The sequence below is a fragment of the Amaranthus tricolor genome, chromosome 4 (genome assembly GCF_026212465.1).
Source record: "Amaranthus tricolor cultivar Red isolate AtriRed21 chromosome 4, ASM2621246v1, whole genome shotgun sequence".
Taxonomy (NCBI): domain Eukaryota; kingdom Viridiplantae; phylum Streptophyta; class Magnoliopsida; order Caryophyllales; family Amaranthaceae; genus Amaranthus; species Amaranthus tricolor.
Genome location: NC_080050.1, coordinates 1,677,774 through 1,703,380, shown reverse-complemented (window position 1 = coordinate 1,703,380; position 25,607 = coordinate 1,677,774). Strand labels below are relative to the sequence as shown.

The following is a 25,607-nucleotide window of genomic DNA, read 5'->3' as shown; positions in this document are numbered from 1 at the left end:
CATCTCTCGGTAAGACCGTTTAATACAACAGTTTGTGCGTATGAATTTGAGCGATATAATCAAACTATGTTAGCAATTTTCACTTGGATAAGAATCGTTTATATTATTATCAATTTTTATTAAAAAAAAATCACCTTAGAATTGTTGTTATTGTTTGTGAATCTATATAATCTAATACGAAATCATATTTTAGTTTAAAAGTAATTTTTTAGAATCTTCAATAAAAGTGCGTAAATCTTTACTATATGTTAAATTTTGATGTATAAACATGTTTCCACTTTTATTTTTATATTTTACCAATATCGGAGAATGATGAAATCAGCATGTTTCTTATCCATTTATGCCTACACAACAAAACGCAGTTGAAATTGTGATATCATTTAGAGGATGAATGATAATTTAATCTATAAATATAGTTCTTTTAAAAAAAATCAATAAATATACTTAAAGCAAAAGAAGTTGAGAATTGACATCTTCTTCAAGAAAATATTTATATTTTAATTTGACATAAAATTTGTTTCGTATAAAATGTTATAATAGTGTTGTCATCATAATTATTATCATACTTTGTATTCTTATTAAATATTACATGATTTAAAAAACTCACTATTGATGTTATTGAAAAAATCTTTAAAAATAATACAATTAACACATCAAATTTATATAAAATATTAAAACAAAATACTACTGACATAAGAAACTCAAAAAGTGAGTAAATTGTCATTTTTTCATGAGATTTTTTCTCTTGTCATTGAATAAGGATGACTATAGGAATCTTAAATGTTATAAATGATTATAAGATGATTAATTTTACCATCACTAAAAACTTTAGTTGAGACTATAACATATACTATTAAATTTGAAAAACAATGTAATAAATAGTAGTATGTAATAAAAATGCACAAATTATTTTCTTTGATATTTAATTTACAAATCACTATTAATCTATATTTATTTTAAAAAACATTCATTTATTTACAAATTAATTATATTTTTTTAAATATACTTAAAAAAATTCACTAAAAAGCTAATTATATTATAGATACAATTTACAATGACCCACTGCTTTGTCATTATTATAATGCTATAAAAAAAAGTTTTAATTTCATTTTTCAAAATAAAATGTGTATTAAGAAATAATTTATATTAATATAATATTAGGCCAAATTTATTCAATTTACTTGTTTTTTACATCAAAATGAAAAAAATCATACATCGCATGGATATTATTTAATTTATTAAATTATGCTAATAATATTATTTCTTAATTTCAAAATAGAAAGTCACTATGTATCACAAGGGTTCCCCAAATCAAACTTCGAGGTAATGAACTAATGGTAGTAACTTGAAATTCTCCTACATATGCAATGGGAAAGAAGCAAGTAAAACCCGAATCAATTCGCCGACGAAATGGAGTTGAATCGTCAACTCGTCAAGTTGAACCAACCAACTCACCTTCCAAAAACCTTTATGGCAGAAACAACCACCGATTCTTTGTCATCATTCTCGTCGTCTTCATTGTATCTTCCGCCATTTCCATACTTGTTTACTGCCATTTCAATCAGTCACCAGCTTCTTCATTTGTGCATAATCGAGGCCTCGTTAAATACGATATTACCTATGAAGAGATTCTCGCTGTAATCTTTCTCGCTTTTTATTTTCATTGGTAGTATTTTTTGATTTTACTTTGTTTGCTTAATTTAATCATATTTTGAACAATTTTTAGTAATGCAGGAGAATTCTAGGGTTTCGGAGAATGTTACGCAACGGCATTTCACTAAATCTGTTCTCGCTTACATTACTCCTTGGTACACTGATTATTTATCCTGGATTTCAATTGTTATTGTAGCTTTTGAATGTTCTTGATTGAGGTTTTTGGTTTGATTGAATGAAGTTGACCGGTTGTATATGGGATTATTTTAGCTGCTAATTAAGTATTTTACCGATTTACGTGTTTAGGAAGTGATGATGTGATGATCTTGTGATTAGGAACTGTTATGGATGATTATGAGTAAACTATAGCTTAGTTGCTGATTTTTATCAAGGCAATGTCATATTTATTTGGTATTTTCTTGTAACAACTTAGGGCTTGTTCTAGTAGTTTTCCTTATAAAAGTCTTTTTCTAATGGATAACATTTTTAGTTGTTAGTTTTCAAAATATATATTCAATAAATTTGACAATTTTTTTATTCATTACATATATATGTAAGACTTTGAAAACCAAACACTATAAAGTAGAAAACCACGTAATACCGAACATGCCCTAAATGATTCATGAAATATAATTGTTATGTGAACCAAACTGAACTGAATAGGTGAATTAAAATGAATACAAATGAAGAGAATTAAACTTTTTAGTATACCCTTAGTTTTATTGGAAATATATGATATGGTATTTAGGGCTTTTCTTTCTTAGAAAACCACAGTTATATGGTGCTTGAAAATTAAATTACATTTTGATTATACTTATATCTATACATGTAAACATATTCCATGTCTATCATCTGTGCCCCATAGGAAACTTAACCCAAAATATTACTCAATAGAGAAAAGGCTAGAAAAATTTTGTAAGCAATGCAACAACTAGCTCCCCATTTGACCGATACTTACATTACAATAGGAACTTATATTTTGCTCTGCTTTGCACCATAGTCCTAGTTGCATTTGTGTACGCGTGTATTAGACCTTTTTCTTGCGCGAAACAAATTTCACACCACTATCAATCACTTCTTTTATCTTGCGGGGAAATGGTTAGCTTTGTATCAATACGAGAAAGCCCAATGAGCTTATGAACTAACATTAGTCATAACTTGGCTCAAGTCTCATTCCTTGCACACAACAACAATAATGTCAAAACTTTAATCCCAAAAGATTGGATTACCAATAGCTAATGGTCATTTATATGAGTTATTCTTCTCAAATCATTTTGGTTCTCTACCTTCTGATCATGTAAGTCTAAATTCTTCATATCTTTCACCACTCGTGCGCTTCAAGTCATCTTTGATTTCCTCGCTCTCTTTAAGTCCTCTTCTTCAAATTTTAATCTTTTTTGTAGATTTTAGTGCCCCGTCTTTGCATATGCCAAAATCATCTTAAACGATTATCTTCTCTTCGATGATTGCAACTCTTAACCCCTTTTTTTTCTTTCTATTTTTGTGTTTCTACTATGATTCTTTCTGAAAGTTCAACATTCAAATCCATATATTAGCGAATAAAACTTTCTTTTTTAATCCTAGAGGCACACTTCGATCACATGTAGAATGCTGCTCTCCACTTTTGCCCCCTACTCTTTATCCTTCACATCTTGTTGGATAACTTCATTACTCTAAAATATATTTTACCCAAGGTATTTGAAGTATCCACTTGTAGTTCCTTTTCCAACTATATAGTGTTCATACTCTCTACTTATACCATTTGTGATAAAGTGGCACTTCATGTACTCTTTTTTACTCCGGCTTAATTTAAACCCTCATGACTGCAACTTATCTTCATTATTCTAGCTTAGCATTTGCCCCATCAGTGCTCTTTTCTATTGAAACAATATCGTCTACAAGCAATATACATCATGGCACCTCTCCTTTAGAACGATTGGGTTATCTCATTTAGGAGTGCAACAAAAAAAGAAAAGGCTTAGGGCCAACTCTAGGTGGATGCCAATTGTGATTGAAAAATCCTTTGTTGTCCCTCTGCATGTCCTAAACTTTGTCTTCACTTCTCAATACATATCTTGTATTATATTGATGTATTTGTTAGGAATAATCTTCTAAATGGCCAAAGTACTTTACTTGGTTATTGTCGTATCCCTTTTCCAAGTTAATGAAAACAATTTGCAAGTCTTTTTTTTTCTAACTCTATGCTACTTCTCATCAGATTTGTTGTCGTTGTAGATATTTCGCATAAATCCAAATTGGTTCATTGATATGCTAGTACACTTCCTCATACGCAATTCCATCACTCTTTCCTATAACTTCGTAGTATTGTACTATGAACCGAGTAATTGAACTCTAAAAAATATTGAGGGTTGAAAGAATAAAACGATAAAAGAGAGATTATACTATAAAATTGATGATTAAAGAAAGATTACAAAATAACAAAAGATAGATCAAGCAATTCGAGGAGCTTGAGATCTCCTAATTAAGTATTAAACCCACCCATAAAGTGTTCACAATTTTCATGATTATAATGACTCCCTAATTCCTCTTATTTGTAATAAGCTACCTCTTACTCCTAACTTATTCCCCAAGTCTTCTCTAATATGAAAATTACGATTTTACCCCTCCGTAAGCCTAATATCAGGTCATTGCATATTGTTCACGAGTTTTATTCCTCGGTAGTTGGAACAATCTTGAAAATCTCCTTTCTTCTTGTAAATGGGTAACATAGGAGTCTCTATTTATAGGGCATCTTGTTATGTTCAAATTCCATACCTTGCGCTTGAGCTATATTGGTTTGTTGTCTTTTTTGGTTGCTGATGTGATGCATTAGTGATCATGATGATTGCATATTGAGTGCTTATTCCATTTGGTTGATTCTTCTAGGAAGCATGTTATTAATTCTTTTAATCTGAGGCCTAATACATAATAGTTCAAATGGTATAACCAAATCTTATTGGTGTTATGGTGTAGGAATGTGGGAGGCTATGATATAGCAAAAAGATTGTGTTCCAAGTTTACCCATTTGTCACCTGTGTGGTACGATCTTAAGAGGTATGCCTTGATGATATTGAATACTTTTGAGTATTTGTTTCATAACTTTTCACCTTCAAGCCAAATGGCTTTGGATTTGTGAATCATTTTATAATTTCTAAAGTAGTATTTTATTATTTTTTGTAGATAAATGATTATTATTTTGATTTTCTTTTTCGTTGTACTTTTTTGTTTCTTATTTGGAAGCTGAATTTTTTTTCATCTTAGCTTCCCTTTTGTGTTGAAATACTTGTATGTATGAATTTTTTTTATGCTGTGGGGTTTTCTCTCTCTTTTTATGACTATAGGGTAACTGAGGGAAGGTAAGGGGGAGAGCTAAGTGAGAATTGAACACATGAAATTTTCTGGAATGTGGTACACTGCTCTCTAGATGAGACAAGACCCAATTCTCTGTTGTATGGTTTTCTATTGTTGGTTTTATAAGCGAAAAGTATACTGGTTTTTCTGCATCCAATGGATATTGTTTGTATGACTTCCTATATTGTTATTACTTATTAGGACCATATTATCTTTGCGCTAGGTTTTTGAGACTACACTTCTCATCTCATCCCATATAAAATATCAAACTGAGATTAGCCATAAATTTGTTTATGCATTCCTTTTTAATTATTGTTTTGCTTTTCTGAACACATTTATTTTTTATCTTTATAGATTTAGATATTCATTCTTTCATGTTACTCTTTATTTGTTTTTATGGAAACATCTTCTATTTGTTATTTTCTCTAAATGATTCTATCTTATGTGTGGCTAGCAAAGGGACAAATTTAGTTCTAGAGGGACGGCATAATGCTGATAAAGGATGGATTGCCGAGTTGAGACAGAGAGGAAATGTGCAGGTAAAAGAAACTAATGGACCTTGTGTACAGATAGTTAAATATAGAAAAAGCACAGACTATTTTTTCAAAAAGCATCCTCATATATTTTTACTAGTCACTCCATCCAAGCAGCAAAAAAGGCAGAAATTTTAAATCCAGACTTCTAATTGTTTCTGCAAGTCATCTTTGCTGCATAGTAATATTCCACTTAGGTGTAATTGTCAATGATTTAATATTTTTGGAAACTACGATGAATTTCTTAAAGATGTCTAGAGCTTGCATTTTTCTTTTTATATACATTCTATCTTCATGCTCTAATGGAAAATTGAGGGATCTGTTTCTGCTGAATAAAATCTGATTCTTGATGCGTAGATTCTTCCAAGAGTGGTCCTTGAAGTCGATTCAAAGGTCCTGCTTAAAAACAAGAAACAAAGACAAAAAGCTATTGACCTAATTGTTACTGAGTGCAAGTAAGTATGTGATGTGCTAATGTTCTTTATATGTTATATAACTTTCAGTCTTTGAATGTGGACTTGAAGGAAGACAGTTGAAATTCTGTATTGGTGAATGTCTTGATATTTGTTCACTGTCATAGCTCCTTGGCTCATTCTCATTTTTTTGTACAGAGACATGGACTATGATGGTGTTGTCCTTGAATCTTGGTCAAGGTGGGCAGCTTATGGTGTTCTCCATGACCCTTCCTTGCGCAAATTGGTATATGAATTATGAACCTTCTATTATTTGCATTGTCTAATATCACTGTTTATTTATTTTGGGGAAATTCTACACAATAACCCTCAACTACTCATTTTTTTTTACATGGTGACATTTTTTTTTTTCCAAAATCACATGGTAACCTTGAGTTTTGTGCAAACACATTACATGACCTTATTTTGTGAAAAATGTAAAATTGTTGTTGAAAGGTAGGAAATTACTGAATACCATAACCGCATTCAGTCACCCGCATTGACTGCCATTTGCTTTTCTTCCTCCACCATCATCTTCGATCCATAAAATACCTTATTAAAGTTTAAACCCTCTATCATTGCCAATTCCAACCCGTTTTTCTGCCAAATTTGCTTTATATTGGTGATGGAATGGTATTTATTTTCGATTTTGATAGCAGCTCCCTTAAGGTTCTCATGTACTTTTGCTATAGGGTTAATTGGCTTTATTTTCAATTTCAGATTGTCTATAAGAACTTTACTTATTCTTGTACCATCTTGTCAAGGAGCAAAATTTTGTGCTAATTTGGCCTTATGATTAATGATGGGGGACTCGGTGTAGAATGTTTGAGTTAACAATGTTCTGTTTAACCTCGTCCCTTTAAGTTTACTCTTGTGATCTTCTGGAGGACTGCTTCGCTAGAAAATTTTTGAAGATCTCGTCATTCAATTTTTTTTTTGTAACTTGTGTGCAAACTCTTGAAAGAAGCAAATCGGGAGATGACTTTGGATGTCGAGGATAATTTTTTAAAAAGATGAAAACTTGCATCATTCAAACAACTAAGGAGATTTTAGGAGAATCATGTGGTAGTTTCGTGGTAAAGAATGATACAACATGATGGAATGTGGAGGCAAAGATAATAATCAAGGAAAAGTAAAAATGAAGGAATGAAAAAAACTTAGCCAAGTATAAGGAAATTAAAACCAAGACAAAAGTAGCAATCTATGAGGCGAAATTAAAAGCTTTTAAAGAGATTTTTGACTACTAGATGGTATACTTATTGAGTATGAAGATGCCTAGGGACGATTGAGATGACTTGGCTAATTGATCTATTCAATAAGATATGGAGGAGAAACAAGATGTCCAATGATTGGAAAAGTACTCTTGTGTCTAGTTACAAGAACAAAGGAGATGTTCAAGATTGCTCTAACTAATGATGAATAAAACTCATGAGCCATACTATGAAGTTATGGGAAAGAGTGATATACGTATGAGATGCACCTCCATATTAAAGGGACTTTCGCACGATTTTTATTGACTTAGAAATAGCATACGATAAGGTACCAAGAAAAGTACTTTGGCGAAAATGACAAATATGGACATTCTCACGAAATACATTAATACATTGCAAGATATGTTTCGAGAAGTAAAGACGAATGTTAGAACATGTGGAGAGGCAACAAAGGATTTTTAAATCACATTCATCAAGGCTCTACGGTAAGCTCCTTTTTTTCCGCAGCGGTTTTAGGTGAGATATATTGATACAAGGAGATGTGCCTTGGTGCATGTTTTTTGTTGATGATATTATTTTGTTAGATGAGACAAGGAAGGGCTAAATGCTATGTTAGAACAATGGAGCTAAGAGTTTGAGTCATGAGGTTTCGAATTAAGTCGAAGCAAAATAAATTATATAAAGTGTAATTTTAGCACATAGGAGATAGCGAGAGATACTATAAAGCTAAAAGAAATAGAAATTGCTTTTAGGGGGTCTTTTCAAATACCTTGAGTCCATATCTCAGAGTAGTGGGGACATCTAACAAGATGTGACCCATAAAATTAAGTATGGGTGGTAAAAATGGAGGGCGGCTATTGGAATGTTATGCTATTGAGTTGTGTCCTAAAGTTAAAGGATAAATTTTATCGAACGACCATTAGACTTATGCTACTATATGGATCAATATGTTGGGCTTTTAGAAAAGATCAAAGTATAAAGATAAGAGTAGCGAAAATGCGAATGCTCGATGGATGAGTGTGCTTACCTAGAATTTGAAACGAAGATATACGAAAGGGTTTAGGAGTTGCAAATATTGAGAAAAAGATGATATGGAATCATTTAAGATGGTTTAAGCATGCGCAACGACGAGATATTTGCAAATCGATAAGGAAGATAGAAAGCTAGAGCTTGGGACTTCAAAAGAGGGTGAGGAAGACCGAAGATGACTTGAAGGACTGGAGTGGAAAAGGATATGGATGACCTAAACTTACAAATTGAAATAGTAAAAAATCGGAATAAATGGAAAAGAATTCATGTGGACGACTATTGGAATTGATATATTGGTTTATGTAGGCGACCATCTTTTGGAATTAAGGCTTTGGCATTATTGTTGTGTTTTGTGTGCAAACTCTTAAAAAGAATAATTGAAGGAAGAAGAAGAATAGTCGAATCAGATCAATGGATGGGGGGTTTCTTTTTTGTAGATCGCATTCACGATAAAGAAAAAAAGAAATACTAAAAGATAGCAACTTAGTATAGAATTCTTAGAAACGTACAAGACCACAGTTTTTTAGAGTTTACGTAGGTAACAAGTAAGAACTCTTGGATAGACACGCATGCTAGACATATGTTAGTAGAATTCTTCGTGCACTAAGTGGGACTCCATTTATGCTAGGTCTCTTAATTCACAAGGACTCTACTTAGCACTGAGGACTTCTTCATATGCTAGAGTTCAACTTGCCTAGGACTCTAGTGTAACAACCCGACTTACCGTTGACTGGGTAAATAGGGTCATCACTGGGTTCGTTTCCCAAGAAACTAAAATCACACTTCCAAAACTCAAGCAAAGGGGTCACAAGCTCTTCAACGTGACTAACTCAGCTAAATCCCAAAACCAACTTCTAACTAATACACAAGATAATCATACAATTCTCTACAAGTTCGATATAACCAACACAACCAAATCAAATATACATTTATCCAAAATCCTAAATCAATTCTACAAATTGCTACGTGCTCAGCTTAATACACATCCTTGGAACGCTATCCAACACTGCTAACCCATCGTTCCCAACCGGTTCCGATCTGTAATCAAACTAAAAGATGGAAACAACGGAAGGTCAGATTAAACTGAATGAGATGTAACAATCCAAACAACAAAACACACTAATTCAAATCATAAGTTTAAAAGTAACATCAGTTTCCTAGATCTATGTGCGCACAGGGAATCTAGTTGAGAGGAACATCCATAGCTCTAAGGCTATGTCACTCTCGGGTGAAGCTAGTCAATATCTCAATGACAATTCGCTTCAAAAACAGGGAGTAGGGAACCATGTTCCTCAACTCCGTCAATGACCAGCTTGCAAGCCCGATCCATTGACCATATCAATATCAGCATAAGCATTCGCAACAACATTTGTCCCAACAATTTCCATTCAAAGAGCTTTAACAAAAAGTTTATTTTCAAGAAAGTAGTCTGATCAGACCCTCTAAGGGACTGCTACTACTCACCAAAGACGACGCTTCAAAGAGCCGTGATTGATTCGCAGCTATCAACTAGAAAGAGCGCGCAGAGAAATCGTTTCCTGAAGAATAACAAGATCATAACATTACAACAAAGCGTTCGATACTACAAACTAGGTTCATATAGCTCATTGCATCTCCTCCTAAGACCGTAACTTAGTTCAAGCTTCTATTCTAATACATCTAATCATAAAAGATTTGTGCATGTTCAAACTCAAACCACAATAGGCCATCAAGGCGACATAGTCATGTTCTAAAATTCATTTACATCTTCTAAAGATTATCCACCTTCATAATTCTCTTTATTTTCCAATTAAACACCAATACGTTCCTTTAAACCCAACATCGAAAATCCTCAAATAACCTAAATCCCTTCAAGAATATTAAATCATCAAACAATTAGTTCTTGACAAGTATTCACAATAAAATGATTAAATCTCAACTTCACCTGAATCTATCAATCAACATAATATCCATCTCTTACAAGAGTACCTAACTATCCAATTCAATAACCAATTACTGTATACTTTACCATAATCATTATATTCCAAGCGAATCCCAAAATTTCCAATAACAATCTAATATTTCAATATCCAATACTAATCTTAATATTTGGCCAATATAATTAAAACAAGGGTCATAACCAAGTCTTGAAATAGAAAGGTAATCTTCATTGTTAAAGATTTGATTATTAGAACAATTAATGAAACAATAACATGATATATAAGGAAAGATGGGTGTGTATACTCAATGTAAGCATTAACAGTAAAAGAAAACAATCAAAAGCAAGGAGAATTTCTTACAATAGTCAGGCGTCAATAAAAGGAAGATGATGATGCTTGTTGCTGTGGTTACAAGAATCAACTATTAGAGTCAAACAAAAACGCCATTGCCATTATCTTGAACCAAGGACGAAGAAAGGAAGAAGAAAGGGTAAGCTGTTCAATTCGAAAATCAGAGAAAGAAGAAAGATGGATATACCTGCTGTTGCTTCAAAAATCAAATGAAGAAGATGGATTAGGGCTTTGTTGCTTCGAAATCAGATGAAGAAGATGGGGTTTCGATTGTGCTTTCCTTCGAAAATTGAAGACAAAGAAAATGACGGCCATTGTTGTTCTTCTTGCGAAAATCAGAATCAAGGATTTAGAGGGCGAATGCGAAAGAATCAGAGGAAGGAATCAAAGAAACAAATCGGAGAAAGAAATCAGAGAAAGAAAGAATTCGAAGAAGAAGAAATCAGAGGAAGAGGGTGAACATTGAAGAGGCAACCATTAATGTTGCTGTGTTTCGGATTATTGGATTCGAAGGGTTCAAAGACTCGTTGCCATGGCCGCATTCGATCGAAGGCATGGGAAGAAGGAAGTATTGTCTTGAACAATGGTTTTCTATTTTGCAAAATAAGGGTTTGGGTATTATAATCCAATTAAAAGAGAGAAGAAATTAAGTTTAGAATATATTTATATTAAGTATAACTAAGGTCATTCTCATACTAGCAATTCTCTTAAATTCACTCATCTTAATTATTAATTTTCCCCGAATGTTAGTCAGGCTAAAATCCTTGTCCATGTAAATTTCTTATATTTAGAAGAACTTCTACCTAAATTCCAATACTCACTCTTGCCTAGGACTCTTGTCAAGCTAAAATCCTTGTCCATGTAAATTTCTTATATTTAGTAGGACTTCTACTTAAATTCCAATAATCACTCTCACAAACTACTTGGCTGTTAGGAGTCTTCAAGCATCCTACTATTCGTCCACTAGGCCTCGACAAGCTCTAGTCCTCTGTATGCAATTTGATGCATCAATATTCCTATGCCCACTAGAGCTCTGCTAGTTGCACACTTTGAATGAAGTACATCGCACACAGTTTTCGACCCTTATTCTTACACTATTTTAGTAAACTTGCTCTACATAAAATCCAACGTGTAAAGGACGTAGGCAAAACCATGGAACCTTCTAAAACAAGAATAGTAAAGTATTGAAAAATACCACTTAACATAATACAAATGAGTAATTTGGCCAATACCAAATGGTCCTAAATAACATCACTCCTTGGATTGTTACCTGTATGGACTCATTTTGAACCCCAAATTAAGTCTGTTGAACAGACCTGTACATCCACTTTAATTCACCTGAAAAACTGTTATAATCACTTTTATACTACAGAAATCATGTATTATCGCTCTGGGACTTGCAGGCAGTACAATTTGTTAAGCAGCTTACAGATGCCCTACATAACGTCAATTCACTTGGGAACGATCAACCCCTGCAACTAGTGTATGTCATAGGTCCTCCCTATTCAGAAAAGCTTCAACCTCATGATTTTGGAACAGAAGATTTACAGTCCCTTGGTGCTTCTGTTGATGGTTTTTCACTAATGACCTATGATTACTCAAACTCATACATTCCTGGTCCTAATGCACCGCTTAACTGGGTGCACTCCACAATAGAACTCCTCCTTGGTACTGGTAGTAAAAACCTTGCCAACAAGATATTTGTTGGACTTAATTTCTATGGGAACGATTTTGTCGTAGCTGAAGGTATGTTACTTATTTTTCCTTTAATTGCATCGTAAAGATAATTTAAATTATTTTTTGTTACATTTTCTCGATAAAAGATTCTAAAAGTATCTAACACTATTGACTTGTTTTGGAAGGGGTGTTATACTTGCTTTCTGCTGTTGTACAATCAGATTGCCTCACGATCCTGTCTCATTATTGATTTATTATTCTTTTCATTTTTCCTTGACAAACTGCTACCTACCATCTTTCTTCTGTGTCTCTCAACCGTAGATCTAACGATTTCGTGGAAGCAGTGTCCTAATTTAGCTTGGCATACCAATGTAGCTTGGTTTAGTATTAGATTTCATATCATTTGACCCCTCCAAGTATAAATCCTTTCCTTATAGCTCTTAATCTTGCCAAGTTCACCTGTGAGGAAATCGGTCAACGATGTTTAATAGAAAAGGATATACAAGTTGGGTATTTCCTTAAATACATTAAGCATTAGTGTAGTGGTTTCGTTTGGAGCCTCTTGACAGCTCTGTCTTTGAATTATAGGCGGTGGTGCTCGAGCAATAACAGGAAGGGACTATCTATCTTTGTTGGACCAATACAAACCCACCATAAAGTGGCATAACGACTTTGCCGAACATTTCTTCTTGTACACGGATGATCAACATCGCCAACATGCGGTCTTCTACCCTACTTTGATGTCAATTGAAGAGCGACTAAAGGAAGCACGTTCATGGGGTGCTGGCATCTCAATTTGGGAAATAGGCCAAGGACTAGACTATTTCTTTGATCTTCTGTAGGCTCACGTCTTATTTGTTAGGATTCTATAGACAAAAGTGCCTTAAAATCTCGAAAGTTGACAGCATGTCTCATGATGAGACCGTCACATACAAGAATTTGTGATCCTAGAATATTCTACATAATAACTTGTATGTGATCGATTTTCTTCCTACTGAAACTCTTTCTGAGTTGGGTTTTTATTTCCCCATTTAAGTTGGTTATGTTGTAGTATAACCATTTGATCCACATTTTTGTTATTTGACATGTTTTCAACAGTTTAATCGCTTAATTAGGGTTGTGTTCTTGTGATCTTATTTTAACTTTACTAAGTTTATTGTACTTTTTAAACGTTCTTTTGTTAAACGGAACTTGTAACTAGTGATTCTATATTGTTTTTGTTTTGTATGCTTCGATTTATTTTTTTTTTAATATTGAAATGACCCTTTTTTGCTTATTGTACTGCATTTTTGTTATATATTATTGTTTTAATAAAGTGAGAGAATAAACCTGTTGCCGAATTAGTAAAATAGCTTATTAAGTAATTTTAGTTTATTTTGGCACAAATTGATAATTGTATAGTTAAAATATCTAATGTTAGTGTTTGGTAAATTAATTGTTTGAAATAGTTTGTTAGGAATCAGCTATTTTTAAGAAGCTATTTAAATTTCAAAGTAGAAAAATTTAAAATCAGTTGATTAAACTAGTTAATAAAATTAATTGGTTAAACTACACACTCTAATTAGCTATTCTTATGCCTCGTAAAATTTGTCTTACTTTTTTTTTTAGTTCATCTCATTAAATTTACTCATTGTTATTATTGTTTTTGATCTACACTCTTATAATTCTCATCCACTATCTATATATTTCTCTCATTTAACTCCACTTTAGTCACTTTTCCTAATTTTTCCACCCATTCTCAATGGGACAATTTTCATGGGACAGAGATGTAGTACACTAGTAGTATAGTACACTATAGATAACAGTAATTCCTTGACATACATGATACACGTATTGTAATACTCCTATCAAATTCATTACCATAGATTCATCATTCACTAATTTGGGAATTTATATCAAAATTATTAAATTTGAAAAAATAAAATAAAATTGGTAGTACAAATTTATATCAGCATGTACTCTAGTGTACTCCAGACCATTACAGGAAAGCTAGAGCTCTCATTTTTTGTCCCAGAAATTCTAAAACCTTCTTCAAAATTGTCATCCACACAACTCTTAAGCATGAGATCATCATATCTCACAACACACCGTTTGGACAATCAGCAGCATCTCATCCATTCATAACACGTGTCAATCATATAGTGGACAATCAGTGATTTGGTTGCCATGTCAGCTTCTTTCTCTCCCACACCAGCAAAAAAAAAAATGTACACTTTCTGAAACCAACCAATTTCAGCTTCAAATCAAACCCAGATAGCTTATAAACTCATAAAAATAAAATTAACTTTAAAAAATTTTGAGTCTCAATTTTTTTTTTTTTTCTGGAAATTTGATAACTATGGAAGCCCTCAATGCAGTAGGATTGAAACCCATTTGTGTTCTTCCTAATCAAAGAGGAAAACCCAGAAAATTTTCTCAAATCCCAGTACTTCCATCACTCAAATTTCCATCAAATAAAATAAACCCACCAAATATTACAGAAGATTTAGCAAGAAAATTTAATGGAAGTTTAGTTTTTTTAGCTTCTACTTTTAGTGCTAAAATTGCAGGTGCTTTAACTTATGAGGAAGCATTAGAACAATCAGTAAACACAAATTCTGCAGCTGATTTTGATGCTGGAAGTGTTGTCGAAACAATCGTCAATAACCCAATTATAATTGCTGGTGGTGTTGCTGTAATTGCAGTTCCATTGATTTTATCTCAAGTTCTTGGGGGAAAACCTAAGAATTTTGGGGTTCAATCAGCTAAAAGTTCATATGCTAAATTGGCTGATGATCCCAATTCTCAGCTTCTTGATATAAGATCCTTGAAGGAATTGAGGGAAGTTGGTAGTCCTGATATTCGAGGATTGAAGAAAAAGGCGGTTTCGATTGTTTATAGGGGTGAAGATAAGCCAGGTTTTTTGCAGAAGTTGTCTTTGAAGTTCAAGGATCCAGAGAATACTACTCTGTATATTTTGGACAAGTGAGAATTTTAAGCTCAATTTAGTCAATTTTCTTACATATGTTGTTTGTTTTTGTGTGAAGTTGTAGAGTGTTTGCTAACATGGGCTTTCTGACAAGGGTAAGATTGCATAAATCTAACCTCTTATTTAATGACATAGAGATAATGAAATGTTGTTGATTAAGGTGCTTGTTTTTATGTGTTTTCACTTTAATCTTGGTTATGTGGTTTTTAGGGGTTAGATTTGTTTGATAAACTAGTTATGATTTGTAGTTCAAGAGGTTGTACACTATTTTTTGATTATAACTCTTACGGCCCCTTTGATTAGTGTTATTAAATAGTGGTAATGAGAATGATATATAGTGTAAAATTTCATCAAAAGTTACATGTCATTTCCACGATAATCAAACGTTGATCACAAAAAAGTTATTTTGATTACAAATTTCCATTACCACCTAATACCACCTCTTCCAATGTTAATGCATTGGAATGAATTTTATAGAATATGAGATGATTGAAGTTGGACAAGTATGGCCATCAAGGTAGCCAAGAGATTTATCAACTAAAATTACACTAGTTTTCATTCTCATTGCCATCGTTTATTACCACCTACCAAACGGGATTCCCATTGCCATCGTTTATAACCACCTACCAAGCGGACCGTAATGATATGTTTGGTAATAGATATTAAATGATGAGAATGATAATAGAAATTTAGTCTAATTTTGGTTAAAAATCTCTTGCCAAGTTTAGTGGTCATGCTTGTTGTTTTCAATATCCCGTTTGCTTCATAAAATTCATTCTAATGCTATACCATTTAAAAAGGTGGTATTAGTTGGTAATGAAAAATTGTGAACAAAAACTTTTATAAGATCGAAGTTTCCTTGCCATGGAAATGACATAATGCATTTCATGAAAGTTTACACTACATACAAATCATTCCCATTGTTTGGTAGGCCGTTAAGGTTTTTTTTGTAGGCAGTAACTATTTTGGTAATTATCAAGAGATTGTTCACAATTTGTTCTTAATGTTCTATAAAATTGTTGAATTCGACTCATGTCATAAGAATTTGTATTGTTGTTTTATGTGAGTGTAACATCTGTGGTTATGAGTAATTTGTTTTTTTTTTTTCCTTTTAAAATTACCATTACAATTCATTGCTATTTTAGGGATTGTATGAAGTGATCCCAAAAATATATGGGCATAATTTAGAGGGTCATGGATATTGCAATATGATTTTCATTGTATAATAGCTTATGCTTGGCCACCATTTGTAAATGCTTACCAGATAGAATTAGCTTTATTTATGCACGAGTATCATTGCAAATGAACACAAACATTACTCTCATGCCTTAAAAGGTAAGAAATCTTCCGTTGTACTCCCTCGCTCCTTTGAATTTGCTACACAACATTGCAGAAAATTCAAAGGGATGAGGAGTAAATTACGTGAATGGTGGAGGGGATTATTAAGGAACCAGCTCAATCAAAAGCTTATGCTGATGCTTGAGACCCCAGGATATGTTATATACTCTAACACACCCCTCACATGAGAGCACTTTGAGCAAGAAGTGTGGAACATGCCCTCCTCATATGTAATGAGATTCGAACCCGTGATCTGTTGTCATATTGGCTTCTGATACCATATCATGGAACCAACTCAACCAAAAGCTTAAGCTGAATGTTGAGGCTCCATAATATGTTATATACTCTAACAGGAGCATGCACAACCTTATTCATATTTGAGAAATGTGACAAGCTACTGACATCTGAGCAATGTCATCTGTGAACAAAATATCCATATTTGCAAAACAGACCATTGCTAATGAATCAGAAACAAACATGCTTATAAAGTTTATCAAAGTACTTGTTTTTCGCTTGTGTTTGAACTTAGAACTATATTTTTCTCTCTTTCTCTTCTCAATACTGCCAGATTCGATGGAAACTCGGAGTTAGTTGCAGAATTGGTGACTGCAAATGGGTTTAAATCTGCATATGCTATCAAAGACGGAGCAGAAGGTCCTCGAGGATGGATGGTCTGTGCTGCTATTCCTTCTTCGGCTTTTTAGAATCATGGTTCTTTTTTCTTTCAGTTTTTACTTTGATACTTTACTTATCCCCTTTTGCACTGATGATATGCTCTTCTGTGCTGCAGAATAGCAGTCTCCCCTGGATCGTACCACAGAAATCGTTCAGTCTTGATTTGAGCAGTCTGACGGAAGCTTTTGGCGTATGTTTCTTGACTTATAAATGTTAATGCCATTAAGTTCCCCCACGCTACTCTCACTCAAACATGGTTTGGGGGTTAGGTGTACACAATATTACCCTTATAATAACGAGGTGATTTTTGATTGACATGATAAAAAATATCACTTGCAACTTCACATTAATAAGTTCACATGAGATATAGAGTTATGCTAGTCTATTATATTTCAGAACGAAAGAACTATAAATCTTTGACCATATAGAGAACGGACAAATGAAGTGATTTTAAATATGCATGAAGATAAAAGTAGTTTAGTGCATATTTGCATTGCTAATCGAGCTGAGATTAATATGGCTTTGACATCTTAAATTAATGTATAGCATGTAGCTGATGCTTTGCCCAAGTATTACTTTTATGAGATCAAGTTAGTTAAGATGGCAAATGGACTAGAGTTAATATTGCTTCATAACTAAATGAGTAAATGGCTATGCTAAATTTAGCGTTCGTTTAGTCGTACATAGAAAGTGGAAAGTGAATTTACGTACCTAAGGAGCTACCTCCGTTCTTGTGTTTCCGTAAACCAAACTACTTTCTGGCTCAGTGAAACGTTATTCGCTAGTTCAGCTTTTGGATTCACGATTCGCTCAAAATGGTTCAGAAATAGCCTAAAACGACCATAATTCGCTTTTTTCAATTCACGATTTGAAAGGAGATTAGCGAATCATGTGACATTGTTCTGGCTATATGGAAACTCCAGTGCAATTATGTATCAATCTAACAACCCGTTAACCTTCTCTTTTTGTCGGGAACTTTTTAATCTTCTCCTCATTGTCATGTTATAATACACGGAGTTTCTGGCTTGCAGGAGGGTATTGACGCCTTCTCACTAGTAGCGCTTGGTGCAGCTGCTGGACTCGGTTTATTGGCTTTTGCTGAGGTTCACTCTTTTCATTAATTCGGGAACAAATTCTAATAATCATGTCTCGAATAATTATTCATCTTCAATTTTCTTTACTTCCTTCCAGATGGAAACTGTTCTCGAAGTTCTAGGCGCAGCCGCAATTATCCAGGTGTTCAGCAAGAACTTTCTGTTCCAAGAGGCAAGTCATCTGAATTCTCTTCGTATTGTTATCATAGCCATTTTGAGTCTGGTAATCGTGTATAGGGTTCAATGGGCCGGAAAAGGGTCGGTCTTAAGTAAATATGGGCCAGGTTGGATAAGGCCCCTTTAAACTTAATACGGGCTTTAAATAGGCCGAGCTTTGAAAGCCCAACCTGGCCCATTTTATTACTGAAAATCATTTTAATCCCCATTTATCAATTTATAATAATTAAATTGAAAATTATTAATAACCCCATTGACATTGTTATTTATAATATTTAAATTATCTATTAATTATGTTATTTGGAAAAGCCCGTTTCCAATCCTTATTGAGCCCTTTTATAGCTCGCTTCATTTTAATTATAATAGAGCCTGTTTTCGACCCGGCCCTTACAAAGCCCATTGAACACCCGTAAGCATGTATATGACATATTTTGATTTTGCTTACGTTTATTCTGGATCGTTATGACAGGATAGAAAGAAAACATTGCGACAACTTGATGATTTCGTGAACAACAAGATCGCTCCCAAGGATATTGTCTCGGATATAGCGGTCAGTCCTTTATCGATCTTCTGCAATATAACCCTTGTTTGAACGCATTTTTGTAGATTTAAGAATGATGCTGTAGGATGGATCTGTGATGTTCATTTCTCCTGTTTTCGTGTTTATTGCAGGAAATAGGAACTGCCCTTCTACCGGTAACTCTAAACAAGGCTCTCCCAGCACCCGCGGAGTCACCTTCCGAAGCTGCTAAAGTAGAAACTGTCCCCGAGCCACAACCAGAACCGCCTGTGCAGCCGGTTGCAGAAATCAAAGCCAAAGACAGCATCTCGAAGATTGAAGCTGTCCTGGAGTCGCAACCAGAAGCGTCTACAGAAATCAATTTGACGCCTCAAAATGAAGTTAAAGCAGCATCACAATCTAGGCCACTTTCTCCATACGCAGCAGTAATTATCCTTCTTTTCCTTCTTATTCTTGACGAACTTTGAACAAGGTCTAATTTTTGGTTTATAATCTTATTGCAGTACCCAGATTTCAAGCCTCCGACTTCCCCTTGTCCATCGCAACCTTGAGCGTTTGAGCTTTTCGATAATCTTTTCGTTATTTTGAGTTATTAACATGCGATCAATTGCCACTGCACGCGGGCAAATGCAAGCTTGAGACATTTGATCGTCTCGAATTCTAGCTAGGTCATAAAATTTGTACTATTGATATGCTAGCTACCTTAAGGAGTTCATTGCAAAATGAGTTTTTTGTTTCGCTTTCTCAAAGTTGAGCCTACATATACACTCTATTGTACTTGCATACTCCTAAATATAATATCTACAAATCCAAAGGGTTGTCTTTTGTCTATTAGCACATCTTAAATGTACCGGTATTTAGTCTCAATGTGATTTTTTTCTATTAAGAGGGTCAAAAAAGTCAGAATTAACTTCAAAGTCAATGTTATTGAAAGATTTACGGTTCGTTTGGTAGATAGTAATAAACGGTGGTAGGAATAAAATACTAGTGTAATTTTAGTTGAAAAATCTTTTAGCTACCTTGATGATCATGATTGTCTAACTCCAATTATTTCATTTTCTTCATAAAATTTACCTGCTCCCTTCCACCTTTACCAATGTCCAATGCTACCACCCCATCTGGCCTTCCCACACCCTCCACTACTAAAAGTCACCAACACCTCACCACTATCGTCCTCTTTGCTACGTCTCCTCTCTTTGTTATTCATAATTGCATGGCCAAAAACTCGAAAGCAGAAAAATCTTTAGTATTTTTATTAATATTGTTATTTACATTATTTACGAGGAGAATTGAATTAAAAAGATGACACTTTCAACATTTTATGATAAACAAATATCTCCTACAATGTAGAAGTTTGGTAGAAATACTTATCTATTTTTAGTCTCATTTTCTTTAACCTTTTCTATTCTTTCCTTCTTTATATCCTGACATATTTTAAATATTTTGATCTGCAAAAGTCATGTTCTTATTACTCTCTCCTATTTATAGAGAATGGGACATTTAGGTTTTGAACCAAACTATAGAGAGTGGGAAACTATTTAAAAATAGGTGGAAAATCTCTTTTTCCATAAAGGATATTGATATTTCATTGAATTAGCGCAATAAGAAAATGTCTCATTTTTTATGAATAAGAGAGTATTACATAAACTCTAAAATTATAATATTGTAAAATTTAAAATTTATGTTAACCATGTAAACCAAATAATTTAGGTTTGCTTTTAACTAAAAATGTGATAATCATTGACGGGAATCAAAAGATTAGACCATATTGTTTGCGAAATAAAATATGAAAAGTAAACTTAATAATGTTCGAACGAAGTCAATAATAAACAGTGAATGTCAAAATAGATGCCACTTTATTTTATTACTGCTCTATTATTTTATTCATCTATGGAAGCCAATAATAAAAAAAAATACGTATCACTTGTTCAAGTAATACATATTTTTTTTAAAATTATAACTTAATTTAATAAAAATATATAAGGAAGGCTTGTTAAATGCTCCTAGTAGCAAATTAAGTTATACTTAACGTTTTGATCAGTTTTTTCCTTATTCGTTGTTACTAACAGCAAACAAGATCTGATCAAAAGGCTCGGGTAAAAAGACACTTATTATATATAAGAAATAATTTCTAGGAAAGGTTTTTTAAATTTTGTATTCAATTAAGCTTGTGTATGTTTGGAAACAAGTATTTCGTTTTAAATTATGAATTTCAATTTTGAAAACATAAATAAAGAATTTTAAAATGATAAGGTTTGGGTTGTTATATTCAAATTCTTAACTTTTATTACTTTAAAAACAATGGTGGAATTTAATCCAAATTGAAATTTGAAAATTTTTATTTTGCCAAACAATAAATTTGAGTCGATTTCAAATTTTCAAATGAAATCATAATTCCCAAACACAACATTAATTAATTCAAATATTCACAAAAACATAACTTAGGAAACATCTTAATTAAAAGAAGAGATAAGTAAGAAGAACCTAGGACTTTACCTAAAGATTGAAGAAGAAATTCAAAACATTTCCATATAAGTTGTTAAATTGGTTAGCTATCTTGGATAATTCTCCCATTTCTACGAAAACTAGCGAGTCAGTCTTTGGATCATCGGCTGAAGCAGAGTATAGATTTAGGGTTGTCATAACTTTGGGAATTTAAGTGGTTCAAGTGTTTGCTTTGTAGTTTGGGGGTGCCGTAATACTGGTGAGTTTTCGAACACCTTAAAACTTAATGAATAATGCTTAAAAGTAAACTACAAATAAGATGTTTGGAAATTCGAGTATTACATAAAAATATAAACTATAAATAAGAAAAATATTAAAACTTAATGAATAATGCTTAAAAGTAAATTTCAACAAGCAACTCCCCAAAAAATCTAAAATATGGTAAGATGGAAAATACAATAAGAAAGTCAAACTAATCTAAGGATCATTGCTTTGAACTAATATACCACAATTTTAACTCATCGTCGACTCTTGTGTACATCATTTCAAGCATGGATTGTGATTTTTATAAACACGCTTGAGTTTGAAAATGACACAAATCAATTTAAGATACAAACTATGCAGTGGAATCATGGAAATACAAAGAAGGTCACTAAGGCCTCATACAAAAATCATATATAATGTAAGGTTTATAAAAACAATAATTGGAGCTACAAAAACAAAACGATTACATAATATAATGTTTTGTACTCTTCACTGCCCCAATGCAATGCAAAAGAAGTTACAATATTTGTTATATTTGTAATTCTTTTATTGCTCAACATAAGACCAAATTTCAAATACATCATCATAAATGTCAAAAATCAACAATTCATTAGAGTGATATCACATAATAATACATCAAATAAAACAAATAGCTATACTATAATAAAAGCACTACTTGCTCTCCTAATGATCTTTTCTTAACTCTATAATATAATCTTCTTTTGTATCTTCTAATCCTTGAAATGTTCAAAATCGGATCCGGAAATTCGAATATTCGGTTTTTCAGATACCTAAAAATGTGATCCAATTTCAACCCGGTTTAAATCGGATATTTGAAATTCGGATACCTAGTTTAAATCGAATCGGATCCGGATACCCGGTTTTGATAGAATATTTTATTTTATTTTTTTTTTGTCTTTTTTCGTTCAACCATGAGTTTTTATCTCTATTTTTATTTGGAATTTTTTTTATATAAAATTCAAATATTAACTCTCTAAAAATATTTAGCTTAATTAGCCATAAAAGACAAATTAAGGAAAATTAAAGAATAACATTATTACACATTTGTTTAAGTAAAAACAATCATAAAAAAAAAGAAAAAAAAGAAACTGGGATTAAAAATTATATTAAGATTCAAGCCAAGGTTAGCTTAATAAAGACGATCATAATTTTATTTACGAAAAGTAAAAAATAAATAAATAAAAACTGAATATCGGATATCCGGTTTCCAAAAATATGTTATCCAGATCCGGATTATCCGATTTATGAAAACCTGGTAAATTATAAGTGAGATGCAACACATGTTGCAGTAAAGTTATAGGTTCGTGCCTTTAATATTACATTCTTGTAATTTTTAATGGGGTTGCATATATAACCCTTGGCGCTTAATTACGTTCGCTATTGGTTCAGCGATTCCCTCCAACATGGTTGGTCCTACTCCATCGCCAGGCTTTTTTGGGTTTGGCTGATCAGAAAAAGGAAATATTTTACACTTTAGATTAGATAATTAGAGATAAAACATAAATTACACAAAATGTATAGCAAATAACTTTATTTTAGGATTATTTGTTTGAAAATTTTTGTAGAAAGTGAGTTATGGCTTAGGAAGGAAGATGCAACTTTCAAGATCTTAAAGAGAGTTCTATTTCAAATAGAGGGGTAATTAACTAATTATGCTATTGTAATAGAAACTAATTGTTGCAAACCATGCAATGCACAATTTTTTTTTTAGCATCAACATTTACAAACATATGATATTAAAAATATATAGTCAGAGATATTATGTAGTAGAAACACTCAATATCGACAGTTGTATGTATAAATTAACTTTATAATTTCGAAAATTGATAAAAATATATTATGCACTATATTATATTCTCTAATTTACTTAATTTAACTATAAATAATTCCTAGTCAAAGATATTTTAATGATAGAAATATTGGTCAAAATCAAATGCCATATCAATTTTCTTTAGCCAATAAATGTGTTCCATTTGGCAAACTTTCTTCAGTTGTGACACATGAAATTCTCAAAGCTTTTTAGTAAAATGTATGATGCTTTATTATCTAAATAAAATGAAATGAAGAAATAGAAGGGGTGGTGTAACATTATCTAAATAAAACCGCAAGGGAACGAAGGAAATTCGGGTGTTACATTTAAAATAAAATAACACAAAAATAAAGAAAAGGAAAAGAAAAGAAGTAAAGTTTGATTGATTTAATTAAAAGGATTATAAAAAAACTTCCAAACAAAATTGTGCGGAAATTTTGGCAGCATCTGCCTTGAAATTGGACGCACCAAAAGAAAATAAACGCGCACTAAAACATAATCAAGAAGAGGCAGCATCGACCTTATAACAAAATATCACGGCGGAATGTTCATCGCCTAATTCTTTGTCGACATGTATAAGCATGGATCGTGGTTCCAAAGTAAACGCCTGAGTTTGAAGAAAGAAAAAGAACGAAAACTATTTAAATCTTACAAACTACAAAAACAACGCAGCGGAGATAACTTATACAAAAAGGAGAACATGTGCTTCAAACTCAGAACATAAACAACCTGAATGAAAATATACTACAGGTAAAGTCAAAAAAATAAGAATATTGTACACTTCAAAACTCTCACTCATTCCCCCGTATGCAATGCATAGAAGCTCCATCACTTGTAATGTCTATCTATGATGTCCCTGCTGCTCAACGTAAGATCATAGACCAACGCGTCATAGCAGGGCCATCAAAGACGAGCCATCAACAATGAAAACAAACAGTTTACGTCAGTAAGAACCACGGAACAAGTGAATAGAACAATTAAATTGCACGACAATAAAGATTCTACTCATCTATCTAAAAATTCCTATTTACTACACGATTTCCTTTAAAAACTTCTAATCCCTCGAAGAATATTCAAGAGTGATGGATCTTTCTCTACTTTATGGCATAGTGACAAGGCCAAGGGCGTTATCGACCATCCGGAGCCATGGTAAAGTATGAGCTCATACCCCCTCCAGCTAACCCTCTCGGATCCTATCTTCGGGAAAAAGACACACTGGGGTACCAATTCAGTGAAGAGGCTACCGTATTTGGGTTTGCAAAGCCCGTATGGTAACACCTCGGTCAAGGGGCAGTATCGGCCACCCGGGGCCCGATGATAAAAGTATGTTCATACCCCCCAAATGGTGATCCCGTCGGATCTCACCTAAGGGACTACTAAATCAATCGTATATAATCCTGTTGGGTCACGCCAACTAGTTGTAATGTAATGTTTAATCAAGCCGGAATAACTCTAGCTTTCTACTATTAATGAGTGCCCTGGGATAGCAAAATGCCAAAACCCACTAAACAACTCAAACGAAATACGAAGTCCACCTATAATGGAGTCATTCTAACTCCAAGTAAGACATAATCTAAATCTTAAATAAACAAGGGGATGGTCCCTTCTACTAACCCTCATATTCTCTAACTATATTAAGCTCAAGGATTTCATAATTGATAGCTCTTCATATAAAGGTTACTCACTAGCACCTTATGGTTTCGATACAATGCATATTATCACAATAAACAATGATATCTTAAGGGAAAATTGCATATAAGGGTTAGTTACTGCGTGTACGTACCTGTAAGCTATAAGTTGTAAGCTGTAAGTTGTAAGCGTCACTGCATGAAAAAAAGTCACAATAATAGTTCTACCTTCTTCTTATGAATTGAGAACCTATAAAAGTTTGAAGTAAGACTAGTAAGTCTACTTGACTCCATTTAAGAGTTATATGCTCTAAGAAATACCCCACTACCATCCTTGAAAATCATAACTCACATTTAATACACACTCCAACCATATACCCACAAAGCATGTTTACTCATGGACTATGCCATTAATCCAATCTAGCCATCACATTAGTTTCCATTCAATTTTAACACAAGGTATGCTCAAGGGGAAAAGGTCTAATTCATAC

General features: G+C 32.9%; 2 protein-coding genes across 3 annotated transcripts; both read left to right on the top strand.

Moving 5' to 3' along the window:
- The first annotated feature begins 1,277 nt into the window (after window positions 1-1,277).
- Window positions 1,278-13,432, top strand: LOC130810430 (uncharacterized). 2 transcript variants are annotated; one of them, XM_057676493.1, is made up of 8 exons: window positions 1,278-1,637; window positions 1,735-1,808; window positions 4,627-4,707; window positions 5,459-5,543; window positions 5,895-5,992; window positions 6,149-6,236; window positions 11,903-12,245; window positions 12,765-13,430. In XM_057676493.1, the coding sequence occupies exons 1-8, from the start codon at window positions 1,368-1,370 to the stop codon at window positions 13,016-13,018; spliced, it is 1,293 nt and encodes a 430-aa protein (XP_057532476.1). In that variant the 5' UTR covers window positions 1,278-1,367; the 3' UTR covers window positions 13,019-13,430. The 2 variants fall into 2 exon arrangements, with proteins under 2 accessions (XP_057532476.1, XP_057532477.1); XM_057676494.1 differs by having other exon boundaries at window positions 1,500-1,637; window positions 1,727-1,808; window positions 12,765-13,432.
- Window positions 13,433-14,029: 597 nt separating this feature from the next.
- Window positions 14,030-19,779, top strand: LOC130810429 (rhodanese-like domain-containing protein 4, chloroplastic). The gene is made up of 8 exons (XM_057676492.1): window positions 14,030-15,140; window positions 17,051-17,153; window positions 17,273-17,347; window positions 18,189-18,260; window positions 18,349-18,423; window positions 18,898-18,978; window positions 19,101-19,373; window positions 19,452-19,779. The coding sequence occupies exons 1-8, from the start codon at window positions 14,515-14,517 to the stop codon at window positions 19,497-19,499; spliced, it is 1,353 nt and encodes a 450-aa protein (XP_057532475.1). The 5' UTR covers window positions 14,030-14,514; the 3' UTR covers window positions 19,500-19,779.
- The last annotated feature ends 5,828 nt before the right edge of the window (window positions 19,780-25,607 follow it).

What these genes read in the sequence shown, in the direction of transcription:
- LOC130810430 (XM_057676493.1), top strand. Translation starts at nt 1,368, where the DNA reads ATGGGAAAGAAGCAAGTAAAACCCGAATCAATTCGCCGACGAAATGGA. An exon ending in CCTATGAAGAGATTCTCGCT is followed by an intron (nt 1,638 to 1,734) that starts GTAATCTTTCTC and finishes TTAGTAATGCAG; the next exon opens with GAGAATTCTAGGGTTTCGGA. An exon ending in CGATTTTGTCGTAGCTGAAG is followed by an intron (nt 12,246 to 12,764) that starts GTATGTTACTTA and finishes TTTGAATTATAG; the next exon opens with GCGGTGGTGCTCGAGCAATA.
- LOC130810429 (XM_057676492.1), top strand. Translation starts at nt 14,515, where the DNA reads ATGGAAGCCCTCAATGCAGTAGGATTGAAACCCATTTGTGTTCTTCCT. An exon ending in GTTTATTGGCTTTTGCTGAG is followed by an intron (nt 18,261 to 18,348) that starts GTTCACTCTTTT and finishes ACTTCCTTCCAG; the next exon opens with ATGGAAACTGTTCTCGAAGT. An exon ending in AGAACTTTCTGTTCCAAGAG is followed by an intron (nt 18,424 to 18,897) that starts GCAAGTCATCTG and finishes TCGTTATGACAG; the next exon opens with GATAGAAAGAAAACATTGCG.